We start from the raw sequence: 15,586 nt of genomic DNA, 5'->3' as shown, positions 1-15,586 counted from the left end.
CCGAGGGCCCTGCCGGGGTCATCACTGAGGGGAAAAATATGGAATTCCGGGAAAAATTGGGGAAAAATCTTGTTAAAATCCTGAAAAAATCCCAATCCAATCCCAAACCGCCAGTTCAATTAAAATCTGATCCCAAAAACCCCAATAGGGCCCAGGTAGGATCAGCACAGAGACCTCTCTCAGCGTGAAGCGGTGCAAGGGGCTGAAGGCCGTGCCCCGCGTCATCACTGGGGGGAAACACACAGAATTCCAGGGAAAATATGGAAAAATCATGGAAAATCCCCAGAAAATCCTGAGGAAATCCTAAAAACGAGAATAAAACTAAGGGAGGATCTGCACGGAGCCGTCACTCAGTGTGAAGCGGGATGAGGGGCTGAAGGCCGTGCCCCGCGTCATCACTGAGGGGAAACACACAGAATTCCAGGGAAAAATAACAAAAAATCCCAAGAAAATCCTGAGGAAATCCCAACCCAATCCCAAAAACCCCAATCCAATGGAAAGCTAAGACCAAAAACCCCAGTAGGGCCCAGGGAAGATCAGCACAGAGACCTCGCTCAGCGTGAAGTGGTGTGAGGGGCTGAGGGTGGAGCCAGGATCATCACTGAGGGAAAAAATGCCTAAATCCCAGGAAAATCCCAAGAAAAATCTTTTAAAAATCACACTCTAATCCTAAAAACCTCAATTCAATTAAAATCTGATCCCAAAAACCCCAATAGGGCCCAGGGAGGATCAGCACGGAGCCGTCGCTCAGCGTGAAGCGGTACGAGGGGCTGAAGGCCGTGCCCCGCGTCATCACTGAGGGGAGAAACACAGAATTCCGGGAAAAATATGGAAAAATCATGGAAAATTCCGAGGAAATCCTGAGGAAATCCTAACAACAAGAATAAAACTAAGGGAGGATCAGCACAGAGCTGTCTCACAGTGTGAAGGAGGATGAGGGGCTGAAGGCCGTGCCCCGTGTCATTCCTGAGGGGAAAAACACAGAATTCCAGGGAAAAACAGGGGAAAAATCACGGAAAATCCTGAGGAAATCCCAACCCAATCCCAAAAACCCCAATCCAATGGAAAGCTAAGACCAAAAACCCCAACAGAGCCCAGGGAAGATCAGCACAGAGACCTCGCTCAGTGTGAAGGCCATGAGGGGCAAAGGGCCCTGCTGGGGTCATCACTGAGGGGAAAAAATATGGAATTCCGGGAAAAATCTGGGGGAAAATCTTGTTAAAATCCTGAAAAAATCCCAATCCAATCCCAAACCCCCAGTTCAATTAAAATCTGATCCCAAAAACCCCAATAGGGCCCAGGGAAGATCAGCACAGAGACCTCTCTCAGCGTGAAGTGGTGTGAGGGGCTGAGGGTGGAGCCAGGATCATCACTGAGGGAAAAAACACCTAAATCCCAGGAAAATCCCAGGAATATCCCAAGAAAATCCTGAAAAAAATCACACTCTCATCCCAAAAACCTCAATTCAATGAAAATCTGGTCCCAAAAACCCCAATAGGGCCCAGGGAGGATCAGCATGGAGCCGTCGCTCAGCGTGAAGCGGTACGAGGGGCTGAAGGCCGTGCCCGGCATCATCACTGAGGGGAAACACACAGAATTCCAGGGGAAAATAAGGAAAAATCATGGAAAATCCTGAGAAAATCCCAATCCAATCCCAAAAACCACAATCCAATGGAAAGCTAAGACCAAAAACCCCAACAGAGCCCAGGGAAGATCAGCACAGAGACCTCGCTCAGTGTGAAGGGCGTGAGGGGCCAAGGGCCCTGCTGAGGTCATCACTGAGGGAAAAAATATGGAATTCTGGGGAAATCTGGGGAAAAATCTTGTTAAAATCCTGAAAAAATCCCAATCCAATCCCAAACCCCCAGTTCAATTAAAATCTGATCCCAAAAACCACAATAAGGCCCAGGGAGGATCAGTGCGGAGCCGTCGCTCAGCGTGAAGTGGTGTTAGGGGCTGAGGGTGGAGCCAGGATCATCACTGAGGGAAAAGACACGGAATTCAAGGAAAATCCCAGGAATATCCCAAGAAAAATCTTTTAAAAATCACACTCTAATCCTAAAAACCTCAATTCAATGAAAATCTGATCCCAAAAACCCCAGTAGGGCCCAGGGAGGATCAGCACGGAGCCGTCGCTCAGCATGAAGCAGCACAAAGGGCTGAAGGCCGTGCCCCGCGTCATCACTGAGGGGAAACACACAGAATTCCAGGAAAAATATGGAAAAATCACGGAAAATCCCGAGAAAATCATGAGGAAATCCTAACAACAAGAATAAAACTAAGGGAGGATCAGCACAGAGCTGTCTCACAGTGTGAAGGAGGATGAGGGGCTGAAGGCCTTGCCCCGTGTCATTCCTGAGGGGAAAAACACAGAATTCCAGGGAAAAACAGGGGAAAAATCATGGAAAATCCTGAGGAAATCCCAACCCAATCCCAAAAACCCCAATGCAATGGAAAGCTAAGACCAAAAACCCCAACAGAGCCCAGGGAAGATCAGCACAGAGACCTCAGCGTGAAGGCCATGAGGGGCAAAGGGCCCTGCTGGGGTCATCACTGAGGGGAAAAATATGGAATTCCGGGAAAATCTGGGGAAAAATCTTGTTAAAATCCTGAAAAAATCCCAATCCAATCCCAAACCCCCAGTTCAATTAAAATCTGATCCCAAAAACCCCAATAGGGCCCAGGGAAGATCAGCACAGAGAGCTCTCCCAGAGTGAAGTGGTGTGAGGGGCTGAGGGTGGAGCCAGGATCATCACTGAGGGAAAAAACACCTAAATCCCAGGAAAATCCCAGGAATATCCCAAGAAAATCCTGAAAAAAATCACACTCTCATCCCAAAAACCTCAATTCAATGAAAATCTGATCCCAAAAACCCCAATAGGGCCCAGGGAGGATCAGCGCGGAGCCGTCGCTCAGTGTGAAGAGGTTGCGAGGGGCTGAAGGCCGTGCCCCGCGTCATCACTGGGGGGAAACACACAGAATTCCAGGAAAAATATGGAAAAATCATGGAAAATCCTGAGAAAAATCCTGAGGAAATCCTAAAAACGAGAATAAAACTAAGGGAGGATCAGCACGGAGCCGTCGCTCAGCGTGAAGCGGTACGAGGGGCTGAAGGCCGTGCCCCGCGTCATCACTGGGGGGAAAACACACAGAATGCCAGAGAAAAATAACGAAAAGTCACAGAAAATCCCAAGAAAATCCCAATCTAAACCCAAAAACTCCAATTCAATGGAAATCTGATTCCAAAAACCCCAACAGGGCCCAGGGAGGATCAGCACGAAGCTGTCGCTCAGCGTGAAGGAGATGAGGGTCTGAGGGCCCTGCCGAGGTAATCACTGAAGGGAAAAACATTGAATTTCTGGAAAATTTGGCGAAAAATCTCACTAAAATCCTGGAAAAATCCTAATCCAATCCAAAAAACCCGAATTCAGTGGAAATCTAAGCCCAAAAACCCCAATAGGGCCCAGCGAGGATCAGCACAGAGACCTCGCTCAGCGTGAAGGGGGTGAGGGTCTGAGGGCCCAGCCCAGGTCGTCACTGAGGGGAAAAACATTGAATTTCTGGAAAATTTGGGGAAAAAATCTCACTAAAATCTTGGAAAAATCCCAATCCAATCAAAAAAAAACTGAATTCAGTGGAAATCTAAGCCCAAAAACCCCAATAGGGCCCAGCGAGGATCAGCACAGAGACCTCGCTCAGCGTGAAGGGGGTGAGGGTCTGAGGGCCCAGCCCAGGACGTCACTGAGGGGAAAAACATTGAATTTCTGGAAAATTTGGGGAAAAATCTCACTAAAATCTTGGAAAAATCCCAATCCAATCAAAAAAAACCCGAATTCAGTGGAAATCTAAGCCCAAAAACCCCAACAGGGCCCAGGGAGGATCAGCATAGAGACCTCGCTCAGCGTGAGGGGGGTGAGGGTCTGAGGGCCCTGCCGACGTCATCACTGAGGGGAAAAAACATTACATTTCTGGAAAATTTGGCAAAAAATCTCACTAAAATCCTGGAAAAATCCCAATCCAATCCAAAAAAATGAATTCAGTGGAAATCTAAGCCCAAAAACCCCAATAGAGGATCAGCATGGAGCTGTCGCTCAGCGTGAGGGGGAGGAGAGGCTGAGGGCCGTGCTGACGTCGTCACTGAGGGGAGACACACAGAATTCCAGGGAAAACCATGGAAAAATCCCAAGAAGATCCTGAGAAAATTCCAATCCAATCCCAAAAATCCCATTTCAATAGAAATCTAAGCCTAAAAACCCCAATAGGGCCCAGGAAGGATCAGCACAGAGCCATCGCTCAGCGTGAAGAGTATGAGGGCTTGCAGGTGGAGCCAGGGTCATCACTGAGGGGAAAACCACAGAATTCCAGGAAAATTCCAGGAAAATTCTGAGAAAATTCTGAGAAAATCCCCCAAAAATCCCAATCCAATCCCGAAAACCCCAATCCAATCCCAATTTCATCCCAAAAGCCCCAAAAGGACCCAGGGAGGGTCAGCATGGAGCCATCACTCAGCATGAAGGGGATGAAGGCCTGAGGGCAGTGCTGGGGTCATCACTGAGGGGAAAAACATGGAAAAATCCCACAAAAACCTGGCTCCAACCCCAAAACCCCACCACCACCCACAAAAAACCATCCTACCATCACCACCTCCCCAAAAACACCCCCAAACCCTCCCCAAAAAAAAAAATAAAAATACCCCACACACCAACCCTGCCAAAACAGCGCCGCCATTTTCTGCTCCTCTCCCCAACCAGCGGCGGGAACAAAAAAACCCCAAACCCTGGGATTTTTTTCCCAATTTTTCCCAAGGAGAAGATTCCCAGGGGGAAAAGGCATCGGGTACCTTCCTGAAAGAGCTGCTTGGCGTAGGAGGGCTCGCGGCCCTGGGGCTGGAAGAAGGCGTAGATGCATTTCCGCACCAGGTCCTCCCAGCCCGTCCGGCCGGCGGCGCGCAGCGAGCTGGTGTCGATGGAGATGATTTTTCCTGGGAAAGGGAGAGGGAGGAAGGGGAATTTGGGGAGATTTAGGGGATTTGGGATGTTGGGAGTGGTCCAAGAAATGGTTGGGGGAGGTAGTGGCGGTGGAGTGGGAATGGGATGGGGTTAAAAGTCCATGAATCCCATCCCAAACCATTACGTGATTCTGGGATCAAGAACGGATCAAAATCCATCAAGAAGAATTTTTATGGAATTCAGGGATGTAAAAGGGAAGGGAGATCCCGCAGATTCCAAAGGAGTTCCTGAAATTCCTTCCCAGAGAGGAGTCAGGATGGGGATGGATCCAGTCCCAGACTGGGACAGCTGGGAATGGAGAGAATTCCCTGGGAAAGGGGATGGATTTGGGAAGGAATTCCCAGCAGGGCTGGAATTCCCAGAGAATCCCTGGGAGTGTCCAAGGAAAGGCTGGAGCAGTTTGGGATGGTGGGGTGGGAACAGGATGGGATTGAAGCTCCATGGATCCCATCCCAAACCATTCCAGGATTCTGCAATGAAGGACACTCAGGATCCATCCTGAGGGATTTTTATGGAATTCAGGGAGATGGAAAAGGGAAGGGAGATACCCCAGATTCCAAAGGAATTCCTGTAATTCCTTCCCAGAGAGGAGTCAGGATGGGGATGGATCCAGTCCCAGACTGGGAGAGCTGGGAATGGAGGGAATTCCCTGGGAAAAGGGAGCTTGGGAAGGATTTCCCAGTTGGGCTGGAATTCCCAAAAAATCTCTGGGAGTGTCCGTGGAAAGGCTGGAGCAGTTTGGGATGGCGGGGTTGGAATGGGATGGGACTGAAGGTCCATGGATCCCATCCAAACCATTCCGGGATTCTGGGTTCCAGGACACTCAGGATCCATCCCGAGGGGTTTGTATGGAATTCTGGGATGGAAAAGGGAAGGGAGATCCCCCAGATTCCAAGGGAATTCCCGAAATTCCTTCCAGAAGAAAAGTCGGGATGGGGATGGATCCAACGCCAGGCTGGGAGAGCTGGGAATGGAGGGAATTCCCTGGGAAATGGGAGGAATTTGGGAAGGAATTCCTGGCTGGGCTGGAATTCCCAGAGAATTCCTGGGAGTGTCCAAGGAAAGGCTGGAGCACACTGGGCTCAGGGTTGGACAAGACTGAAACTCCACAAATCCCACCCAAACCATTCCGGAATTCCACCACTCCCACCTCTCATTCCCACAACCTCCACAGCCCCAAAATCCCGGGATTTCGGGCAGAATTCCCTGGAATTTTCGGGATGTACCTGTGGTGTCCTGCTTGGTGACGAAGGACTCGGTCGGGGGCGGCGCGGCCGGGCGCGGCAACCTCCGGGCGATGCAGATCAGACACGACTGGAAATCTGGGAAAAACACGGGGAAAACACCGGGAATGCCGGAGCCGTCCCGGGCTCGAGCTCAAATCTCACTCCTGGGTTTCGCTCCCTGCCCTGGAAGAGTTTTCCTGAAGGAATTCTCCATCCCCGCTGAGGAAACGGGACTGAATTCCCTGAAATTCCCTGGGAAAAGCTTGGAGGGATTCACTGGGGAGGGTTCTGGGATGTGGCGGAGTTGGGATAATGGAATTCCAGGGATTGTTAGGATTTGGTCCTAAAAGAGCAGGATTTGGCCCTTCCGGGTGGGAAATCCTGTGGGAATTGTGGGATTCATCCCGGGAACGTGGCAGGAGAAGATGGATGGGACAGGGAAAAGGGACTCGGAGTAGGAGAGTGACGAGGGATCCGGCTCTGTCCCCAGTCCCAATCCCGATCCTAATCCCATCCCATCCAATCCCAATCCCAACCCAATCCCAATTCCAACCCCAAATCTCATGCAAATTCCGCTCTCCCATCCCAAACCCAATCCTGTATTCCCATCCCAATCCCAATCCTGCATTCCCATCCCATCCATCCCATCCCAATCCCAATCCTGCATTCCCATCCCATCCCAATCCTGCTCCATCCCATCCCAATCCCAATTCTCTTCAATCCCAATCCTGCATTCCCATCCCATCCCAATCCTATCCCATCCCATCCCATCCCATCCCAATCCATCGCACTCCAATCCCAATCCAACTCCAACCCCATCTCAATCTCATTCCCAATTCCATCCCATCCCATCCCAATCCCAATCCAAATCCCAATCCCAATCCCAATCCCAATCCCAATCCCAATCCCAAATCCCAATCCCAATCCCAATCCCATCCCAATCCCGATCCCAATCCCAATCCCGATGCCCATCCCACCTTCGCCCTCCTCCTGGAAGGCGCGGGGCTGGCTGACGGTGAAGCACTGCATGGCCTCGTAGCCAACAACCCCAACCCCATCCCACACCAATCCCCAAATCCCAATCCCGATCCCAATCCCAATCCCGATCCCAATCCCACCTTCCCCCTCCTGGAAGGCGCGGGGCTGGCTGACGGTGAAGCACTGCATGGCCTCGTAGCCAACAACCCCAACCCCAACCCCAACCCAATCCCATCCCAATCCCGATCCCAACCCCAACCCCATCCCAATCCCAATCCCAATCCCAATCCCAATCCCAATCCCAAATCCCAACCCAGATCCCAATCCCAATCCCAATCCCGATGCCCATCCCACCTTCCCCCTCCTCCTGGAAGGCGCGGGGCTGGCTGACGGTGAAGCACTGCATGGCCTCGTAGCCAACAACCCCAACCCCACCTCAATCCCAATCCCAATCCCACACCAATTCCAATGCCAATCCCAATCCTGTCCCAACCCCAACCCCATCCCAATCCCAATCCCAATCCCAATCCCGATCCCGATCCCAATCCCACCTTCGCCCTCCTCCTGGAAGGCGCGGGGCTGGCTGACGGTGAAGCACTGCATGGCCTCGTAGCCAACAACCCCAACCCCATCCCACACCAATTCCAATCCCAAATCCCAATCCCAATCCCAATCCCAAATTCCAACCCAGATCCCAATCCCAATCCCGATCCCGATGCCCATCCCACCTTCGCCCTCCTCCTGGAAGGCGCGGGGCTGGCTGATGGTGAAGCACTGCATGGCCTCGTAGCCAACAACCCCAACCCCATCCCAATCCCAATCCCAATCCCAACCCAATCCCATCCCAATCCCGATCCCGATCCCGATCCCAATCCCACCTTCTCCCTCCTCCTGGAAGGCGCGGGGCTGGCTGACGGTGAAGCACTGCATGGCCTCGTAGCCAACAACTCCAACCCCATCCCACACCAATTCCAATCCCAAATCCCCAGATCCCAATCCCAATCCCAATCCCGATCCCGCTCCCAGTCCCACCTTCTCCCTCCTCCTGGAAGGCGCGGGGCTGGCTGACGGTGAAGCACTGCATGGCCTCGTAGCCAACAACCCCAACCCCAACCCCATCCCAACCCCATCCCAATCCCAATCCCGCTCCCAATCCCACCTTCCCCCTCCTCCTGGAAGGCGCGGGGCTGGCTGACGGTGAAGCACTGCATGGCCTCGTAGCCAACAACCCCAACCCCATCCCAATCCCAATCCCAATCCCAACCCAATCCCATCCCAATCCCGATCCCGATCCCAATCCCACCTTCTCCCTCCTCCTGGAAGGCGCGGGGCTGGCTGACGGTGAAGCACTGCATGGCCTCGTAGCGCTGCCGCAGCTCCGGCTGCTCGGCGCCGGCCTCGTCGGGCGGCCGCACCAGCATGCGGCACTGGAAGGTGTGGCTGCCGCGCCGCGCCGGCTCCTGCGGCCACGGCACCCCGTTCACTGGGAACCACGCCGGGAAAACCGGAATTAGGGGCGCGGGGGCGATCCGTGACCGTGGAATTCCCAAAGAGCCCCGGGATTTGAGGAACCATGGGGAATTCCCCATGATCTCTGGGATTTCAGGAGCACGCTCCGCTCAGAATTCCCAAAGATCCCTCGGATTTAAGAAAATCCACCCAGCCAGAATTCCTAAAGATCTCTGAGATTTAAGAAGAACAATCTACCCAGAATTCCCAAAGATCTTTGGGATTTAAGAAAAACAATCTACCCAGAATTCCCAAAGATCTCTGGGATTTGAGGAGCCAGAATTCCCAAAGATCCCTGGGATTTGAGGAGCACACTCCGCTCAGAATTCCCAGAGATTCCTGGGATTTCAGGAGCACAAACCCAGCCAGAATTCCCAAAGATCCCTGGGATTTGAGGAGCTGTGCCAGGCACAATCCACTCCGAAATTCCTGAAAATCTCTGGAATTTCCGGAGCAGGCTCCACTCAGAATTCCCAAAGATCTTTGGCATTTAAGAAGAACAATCTACCCAGAATTCCTAAAGATCTCGGGGACACAAGGAGCCGCGCTCTGAACAATCCATGCAAAATTCCCAAAAAACCCTGGGAGTTAGAGAGTAGGCTCCAGCCAGAATTCCCAAAGATCCCTGGGATTTGAGGAGCACAAATCCAGCCAGAATTCCCAAAGATCCTTGGGATTTGAGGAGCACAAATCCAGCTAGAATTCCCAAACATCCTTGGGATTTAAGAAAAACAATCTACCCAGAATTCCCAAAGATCCCTGGGATTTGAGGAACTGGGATGGGAACAATCCACATGAAATTCCCAAAGATCCCTGGGATTTGCGGAGCACTAACCCAGCCAGAATTCCCAAAGATCCCTGGGATTTCAGGAGTGGGCTCCGCTCAGAATTCCCAAAGATCTCTGGGATTTGAGGAGCACAAATCCATCCAGAATTCCCAAAGATCCCTGGGATTTCAGGAGCACAAATTCATCCAGAATTCCCAAAGATCCCTGGGATTTCAGGAGCACAAATCCATTCAGAATTCCCAAAGATCCCTGGGATTTGAGGAGCACAAATCCATTCAGAATTCCCAAAGATCCCTGGGATTTGAGGAGCACAAATCCATTCAGAATTCCCAAAGATCCCTGGGATTTCAGGAGTGGGCTCCGCTCAGAATTCCCAAAGATCTCTGGGATTTGAGGAGCACATATCCATCCAGAATTCCCAAAGATCCCTGGGATTTCAGGAGCACAAATCCATCCAGAATTCCCAAAGATCCCTGGGATTTGAGGAGCACAAATCCAGCCAGAATTCCCAAAGATCCCTGGGATTTCAGGAGCACAAATCCATCCAGAATTCCCAAAGATCTCTGGGATTTCAGGAGCTGGGCTGGGAAAAATCCCGCCGGAATTCCCAAAGATCCCTGGGATTTGAGGAGCCAGAATTCCCAAAGATTCTTGGGATTTCAGGAGCTGGGATGGGAACAATCCACATGAAATTCCCAAAGATCTCTGGGATTTGAGGAGCACAAATCCATTCAGAATTCCCAAAGATCTCTGGGATTTGAGGAGCTGGGATGGGAACAATCCACATGAAATTCCCAAAGATCTCTGGGATTTCAGGAGTGGGATCCCAGAATTCCCAAAGATCTCTGGGATTTGAGGAGCAGGCTCTACTCAGAATTCCCAAAGATCCCTGGGATTGAAGGAAATTAAAAAAAAAAAAATGAAGAAACAAAAACCAAATAAAAACAAAACCCTAAAATGTAATTAAAATTTAAATAATAAAAAATAATAAACGTGAAATAAAAATAAATAAGGGTAAAAATTAATGAAGAAATAATAAACAGAAAAGAAATAAAAACAAAACCAGAAAACGACAAATAACTACAAAAAAGAAAAAATCTAAAGATGTAATAAAAAGAAAAAGATAAATTTTTAAAGCTTTTATAAAAATAAAAGCTGAAATAGAAATAGAAATAGAAATAGAAATAGAAATAGAAATAGAACAGAAATAGAAATAGAAATAGAAATAGAAATAGAAATAGAAATAGAAATAGAAATAGAAATAGAAATAGAAATAGAAATAGAAATAGAAATAAAAATAGAAATAGAAATAGAAATAGAAATAAAACAAAAATAGAAATAGAAATAGAAATAGAAATAGAAATAGAAATAAAAATAAAAATAAGAATAAAAATGAAAATAATAATAAAAATAAAAATAAAAATAAAAATAAAAATAAAAATAAAAATAAAAATAAAAATGAAAATAAAAGTAAAAATAGAAATAAAATAGAATAAAATAAAAACAAACACAGAATTAAAATAAAATAAAAACTAAAAAAAAATTTAAAAAAATCAAAATTAAATTTCAATTTAAATTTAAATTGACGTTAATAAAAACCGAAATAAATCAAAAATTATTAACAACCCTTCCCCCATCCCCACACCCCCACATTCCCCACCCCCTCTCCCGATGCCCGCGTCCATTCCCGAATTTTCCCGAATTTTCCCGGGATTCTCCAGGCTTTCCCGGGATTCGGGGTGCCGCGTACCCAGGGATTTGGGGAGCAGGTTCTTGACGAACTCGGCGTGGTCGCCCACGTGCAGGATGCTGTAGACGCTGGAGTTCATCAGCTCCTCCTGCCCGTAGCCCAGGTAGCCCGTCACGTTCTCCGACACGAACACGATGCGCCCCTCGCGGTTCACCACGAAGAAGAACCCGTCCAGGGCCTGGAGAGGGAGAAAACGGGAAAGAATGCCAAGGTTTTATCCCAAATATCCCAAAAATAGGAAAGAATGCCAAGGTTTTATCCCAAATATCCCGTCACGTTCTCCGACACGAACACGATGCGCCCCTCGCGGTTCACCACGAAGAAGAACCCGTCCAGGGCCTGCAACAGCGAGAAAATTCCAAGGTTTTATCCCAAATATCCCAAAGACGGGAAAGATTGCCAAGGTTTCATCTCAAATATCCCGTCACGTTCTCCGACACAAACACAATGCGCCCCTCGCGGTTCACCACGAAGAAGAACCCGTCCAGGGCCTGGAGAGGGAGAAAACGGGAAAGAATTCCAAGGTTTTATCCCAAATATCCCAAAAACGGGAAAGATTGCCAAGGTTTTATCCCAAATATCCCAAAAATAGGAAAGAATGCCAAGGTTTTATCCCAAATATCCCGTCACGTTCTCCGACACGAACACGATGCGCCCCTCGCGGTTCACCACGAAGAAGAACCCGTCCAGGGCCTGGAGAGGGAGAAAACGGGAAAGATTGCCAAGGTTTTATCCCAAATATCCCAAAGACGGGAAAGATTGCCAAGGTTTTATCCCAAATATCCCAAAGACGGGAAAGAATGCCAAGGTTTTATCCCAAATATCCCGTCACGCTCTCCGACACGAACACGATGCGCCCCTGGCGGTTCACCGCGAAGAAGAACCCGTCCAGGGCCTGCAACAGCGAGAAAATGCCAAGGTTTTATCCCAAATATCCCAAAAACGGGAAAAAATTCCAAGGTTTTATCTCAAATATGCCGTCACGTTCTCCGACATGAACGTGATCGAGCCCCTCGTGGTTGAACATGAAGAAGAACCCGTCCAGGGCCTGGAGAGGGAGAAAATTCCAAGGTTTTATCCCAAATATCCCAAAAACGGGAAAGAATTCAAAGGTTTCATCCCAAATATCCCAAGAACAGGAAAGAATTCCAAGGTTTTATCCCAAATATCCCAAAGACGGGAAAGATTGCCAAGGTTTCATCTCAAATATCCCGTCACGTTCTCCGACACGAACGTGATGCGCCCCTCCCGGTTCATCACAAAGAAGAACCCGTCCAGGGCCTGGAAAGGGAGAAAATTCCAAGGTTTTATCCCAAATATCCCAAAAACGGGAAAAAATTCCAAGGTTTTATCTCAAATATCCCGTCACGTTCTCCAACACAAACACAACGCGCCCCTCGCGGTTCACCACGAAGAAGAACCCGTCCAGGGCCTGGAGAGGGAAAAAAACGGGAATTCCAGGATTCCAGGTGAGATCCAAGATCCACCTTGGTTATTCCAATGGATTCCCATGGATTTGGGTCCTTGAGTATGGAGAACATTCCATGACAGTATGGAAGAGCTCCCACTCTGGGAATTCCAGCATTCCAGCCAGGATCCAAGATCCACCTTGGTTATTCCTGGATTTGGGTCCTCAGACCCCAGGATTCAAGCCAGGATCCAAGATTTGGATCCTCAGATCCCAGGATTCCAGTCAGGATCCAAAATCCACCTTGGTCATTCCAATGGATTTGGGTCCTTGAGTGTGGAGAAAGTTCCCCCAAAGCTTGGCTGGATTCCCGCTCTGGGAATCCCAGGATTCCAGCTGGGATTGAAGATCCACATTGAGATATTCCTGGATTTGTGTCTTCAGATCCCAGAACTCCAGACAGGATCCAAGATTTGGATCCTCAAATCCCGGGATTCCAGTCAGGATCCAAGATCCACCTTGGTTATTCCAAAGGATTCCCATGGATTTGAGTCCTTGAGTGTGAAGATTCCTTCAAAGCTTGGCTGGATTCCCACTCTGGGAATTCCAGAATTCCAGCTGGGATTGAAGATCCATGTTGACTTATTCCTGGATTTGGGTCCTCTGATCCCAGGATTCCAGACAGGATTCAAGATCCACCTTGGTCAATCCCATGGATTCAGTTCCGTGAGTGTGGACAAGGCTCCCTCAAAGCTTGGCTGGATTCCTGTTCTGGAAATTCCAGATTCCAGTTGGGATCCAAGATCCCCCTTGGTTATTCCAAAGGGTTCCCATGGATTTGTTCCTTGAGTATGGAGAAGGTTCCAGAAAAGCTTGGCTGGGTTCCTGCACTGAAAATTCCAGGATTCCAGCTGGGATTGAAGATCCACGTTGAGTTATTCCTGGATTTGGGTCTTCAGATTCCAGGATTCCAGACAGGATCGAAGATTTGGATCCTCAAATCCTGGGATTCCAGTAGGAATCCAAAATCCACCTTGGTCAATCCCATGGATTCAGCTCCATGAGTGTAGAGAAGGTTCCCTCAAAGCTTGGCTGATTCCCACCCTGGGAATCCCAGGATTCCAGCCTGGATCCAAAATCCACCTCGGTTATTCCTGGATTTGGGTCCTCAGATCCCAGGATTCCAAACAGGATCCAAGATCCACCTTGGTCATTCCAATGGATTCCCATGGATTTGGGCCCTTGAGTGTGGAGAAGGTTCTGGCAAAGCTTGGCTGATTCCCGCTCTGGGAATTCCAGGATTCCAGCCAGGAATCAAAAATCCACGTATTTCCTGGATTTGGGTCCTCAAATCCCAAGATTCCAGTTGAGAACAAAAATTTCGGTCCTCAAATCCCGAAATTCCAACCAGGATCAAAGACCCACCTTGGTCATTCCTGGAATCCCAGAATTCCAGCCGGGATCAAAGATCTACCTTGGTTATTCCAGTGGATTCCCATGGATTTGGGTCCTTGAGTGTGGAGAAGGTTCCGGCAAAGCTTGGCTGATTCCTGTTCTGGGAATTCTAGAATTCCAGTTGGGATCCAAGATCCCCTTGGTCATTCCAATGGATTCCCATGGATTTGGGTCCTTGAGTGTGGAGAAGATTCCTTCAAAGCTTGGCTGATTCCCGCTCTGGGAATTCCAGCATTGCATTTGGGATCCGAGATCCACCTTGGTCATTCCAATGGATTCCCATGGATTTGGGTCCTTGAGTGTGGAGAAGGTTTCGGCAAAGCTTGGCTGAATTCCCGCTCTGGGAATTCCAGGATTCCAGCCGGGACCCAAAATCCACCTTTGTTATTCCTGGATTTGGGTCCTCAGATCCCAGGATTCCAGTTGGGATCCACCTTGGTCAATCCAATGGATTCCCATGGATTTGGGTCCTTGAGTGTGGAGAAGATTCCATGGAAAACTGGATGGGGTCTTGATTGTGGAGAACATTCTTTGGAAGTCTGGCTGAATTCCTGCCCTGGGAATTCCAGGATTCCAGCTGGGATTGAAGATCCACGTTGAGTTATTCCTGGATTTGGGTCCTCTGATCCCAGGATTCCAGACAGGATCAAAGATCCACCTTGGTCATTCCAACTCATTCCCGTGGATTTGGGTCCTTGAGTATGGAAAAGATTCCTTCAAAGCTTGGCTGATTCCCACTCTGGGAATTCCAGGATTCCAGTTGGGATCCAAGATCCACCTTGGTCATTCCAACTCGTTCCCGTGGATTTGGGTCCTTGAGTGTGGAGAAGATTCCTTCAAAGCTTGGCTGGATTCCCGCTCTGGGAATTCCAGATTCCAGTCGGGATCCAAGATCCACCTTGGTCATTCCAAAGGGTTCCCATGGATTCAGCTCCATGAGTGTGGAGGAGGTTCTGGCAAAGCTTGGCTGGATTCCCGCTCTGGGAATTCCAGGATTCCAGTCAGGATCCAAGATCCACCTTAGTTATTCCAATGGATTCCCATGGATTTGGGTCTCTGAGTGTGGAGAAGGTTCCAGAAAAGCTTGACTGGTTTCCTGCTCTGGGAATTCCAGCATTCCAGCTGGGATTGAAGATCCACGTTGAGTTATTCCTGGATTTGCGTCCTCAGTTTCCAGGATTCCAGACAGGATCCATGATTTGGATCCTCAAATCCTGGGATTCCAGTCCAGATCCAAGATCCACGTTGAGTTATTCCAATGGATTTGGGTCCTTGAGTGTGGAGAAGGTTCCCTCAAAGCTTGGCTGGATTCCCGCTCTGGGAATCCCAGAATTCCAGTCGGGATCCAAGATCCACCTGCTATTCCAAAGGGTTCCGAGGGATTTGGGTCTTTGAGTGTGGAGAAGGTTCTGGCAAAGCTTGGATGATTCCCGCTCTGGGAATTCCAGCATTCCAGCTGGGAT

The 15,586-nt window shown here is 49.2% G+C and overlaps 1 protein-coding gene across 1 annotated transcript in view; it reads right to left on the bottom strand.

Annotated features, from left to right (window-relative positions):
- The window catches only part of NCOA1 (nuclear receptor coactivator 1), a 33,909-nt gene extending 19,807 nt beyond the window's left edge, over positions 1–14,102 (bottom strand). The window contains exons 1-12 of the mRNA XM_038130509.1: positions 14,094–14,102; positions 12,630–12,692; positions 12,479–12,541; positions 12,255–12,308; positions 12,093–12,155; positions 11,891–11,953; positions 11,689–11,751; positions 11,537–11,599; positions 11,261–11,474; positions 8,517–8,696; positions 6,236–6,331; positions 4,841–4,981 (exon numbers count right to left, since the gene is read on the bottom strand). Coding sequence (XP_037986437.1) covers positions 4,841–4,981; positions 6,236–6,331; positions 8,517–8,696; positions 11,261–11,474; positions 11,537–11,599; positions 11,689–11,751; positions 11,891–11,953; positions 12,093–12,155; positions 12,255–12,308; positions 12,479–12,541; positions 12,630–12,692; positions 14,094–14,102 — 1,072 coding nt within the window. The remainder of the gene's footprint in view (positions 1–4,840; positions 4,982–6,235; positions 6,332–8,516; positions 8,697–11,260; positions 11,475–11,536; positions 11,600–11,688; positions 11,752–11,890; positions 11,954–12,092; positions 12,156–12,254; positions 12,309–12,478; positions 12,542–12,629; positions 12,693–14,093) is intronic.
- Positions 14,103–15,586: the final 1,484 nt, after the last annotated feature.

The sequence above is a fragment of the Motacilla alba genome, chromosome 3 (assembly GCF_015832195.1).
Source record: "Motacilla alba alba isolate MOTALB_02 chromosome 3, Motacilla_alba_V1.0_pri, whole genome shotgun sequence".
NCBI lineage: Eukaryota > Metazoa > Chordata > Aves > Passeriformes > Motacillidae > Motacilla > Motacilla alba.
Note: the sequence above shows the minus strand (reverse complement) of the source record. Positions and strands in the feature narration are given on the sequence as shown.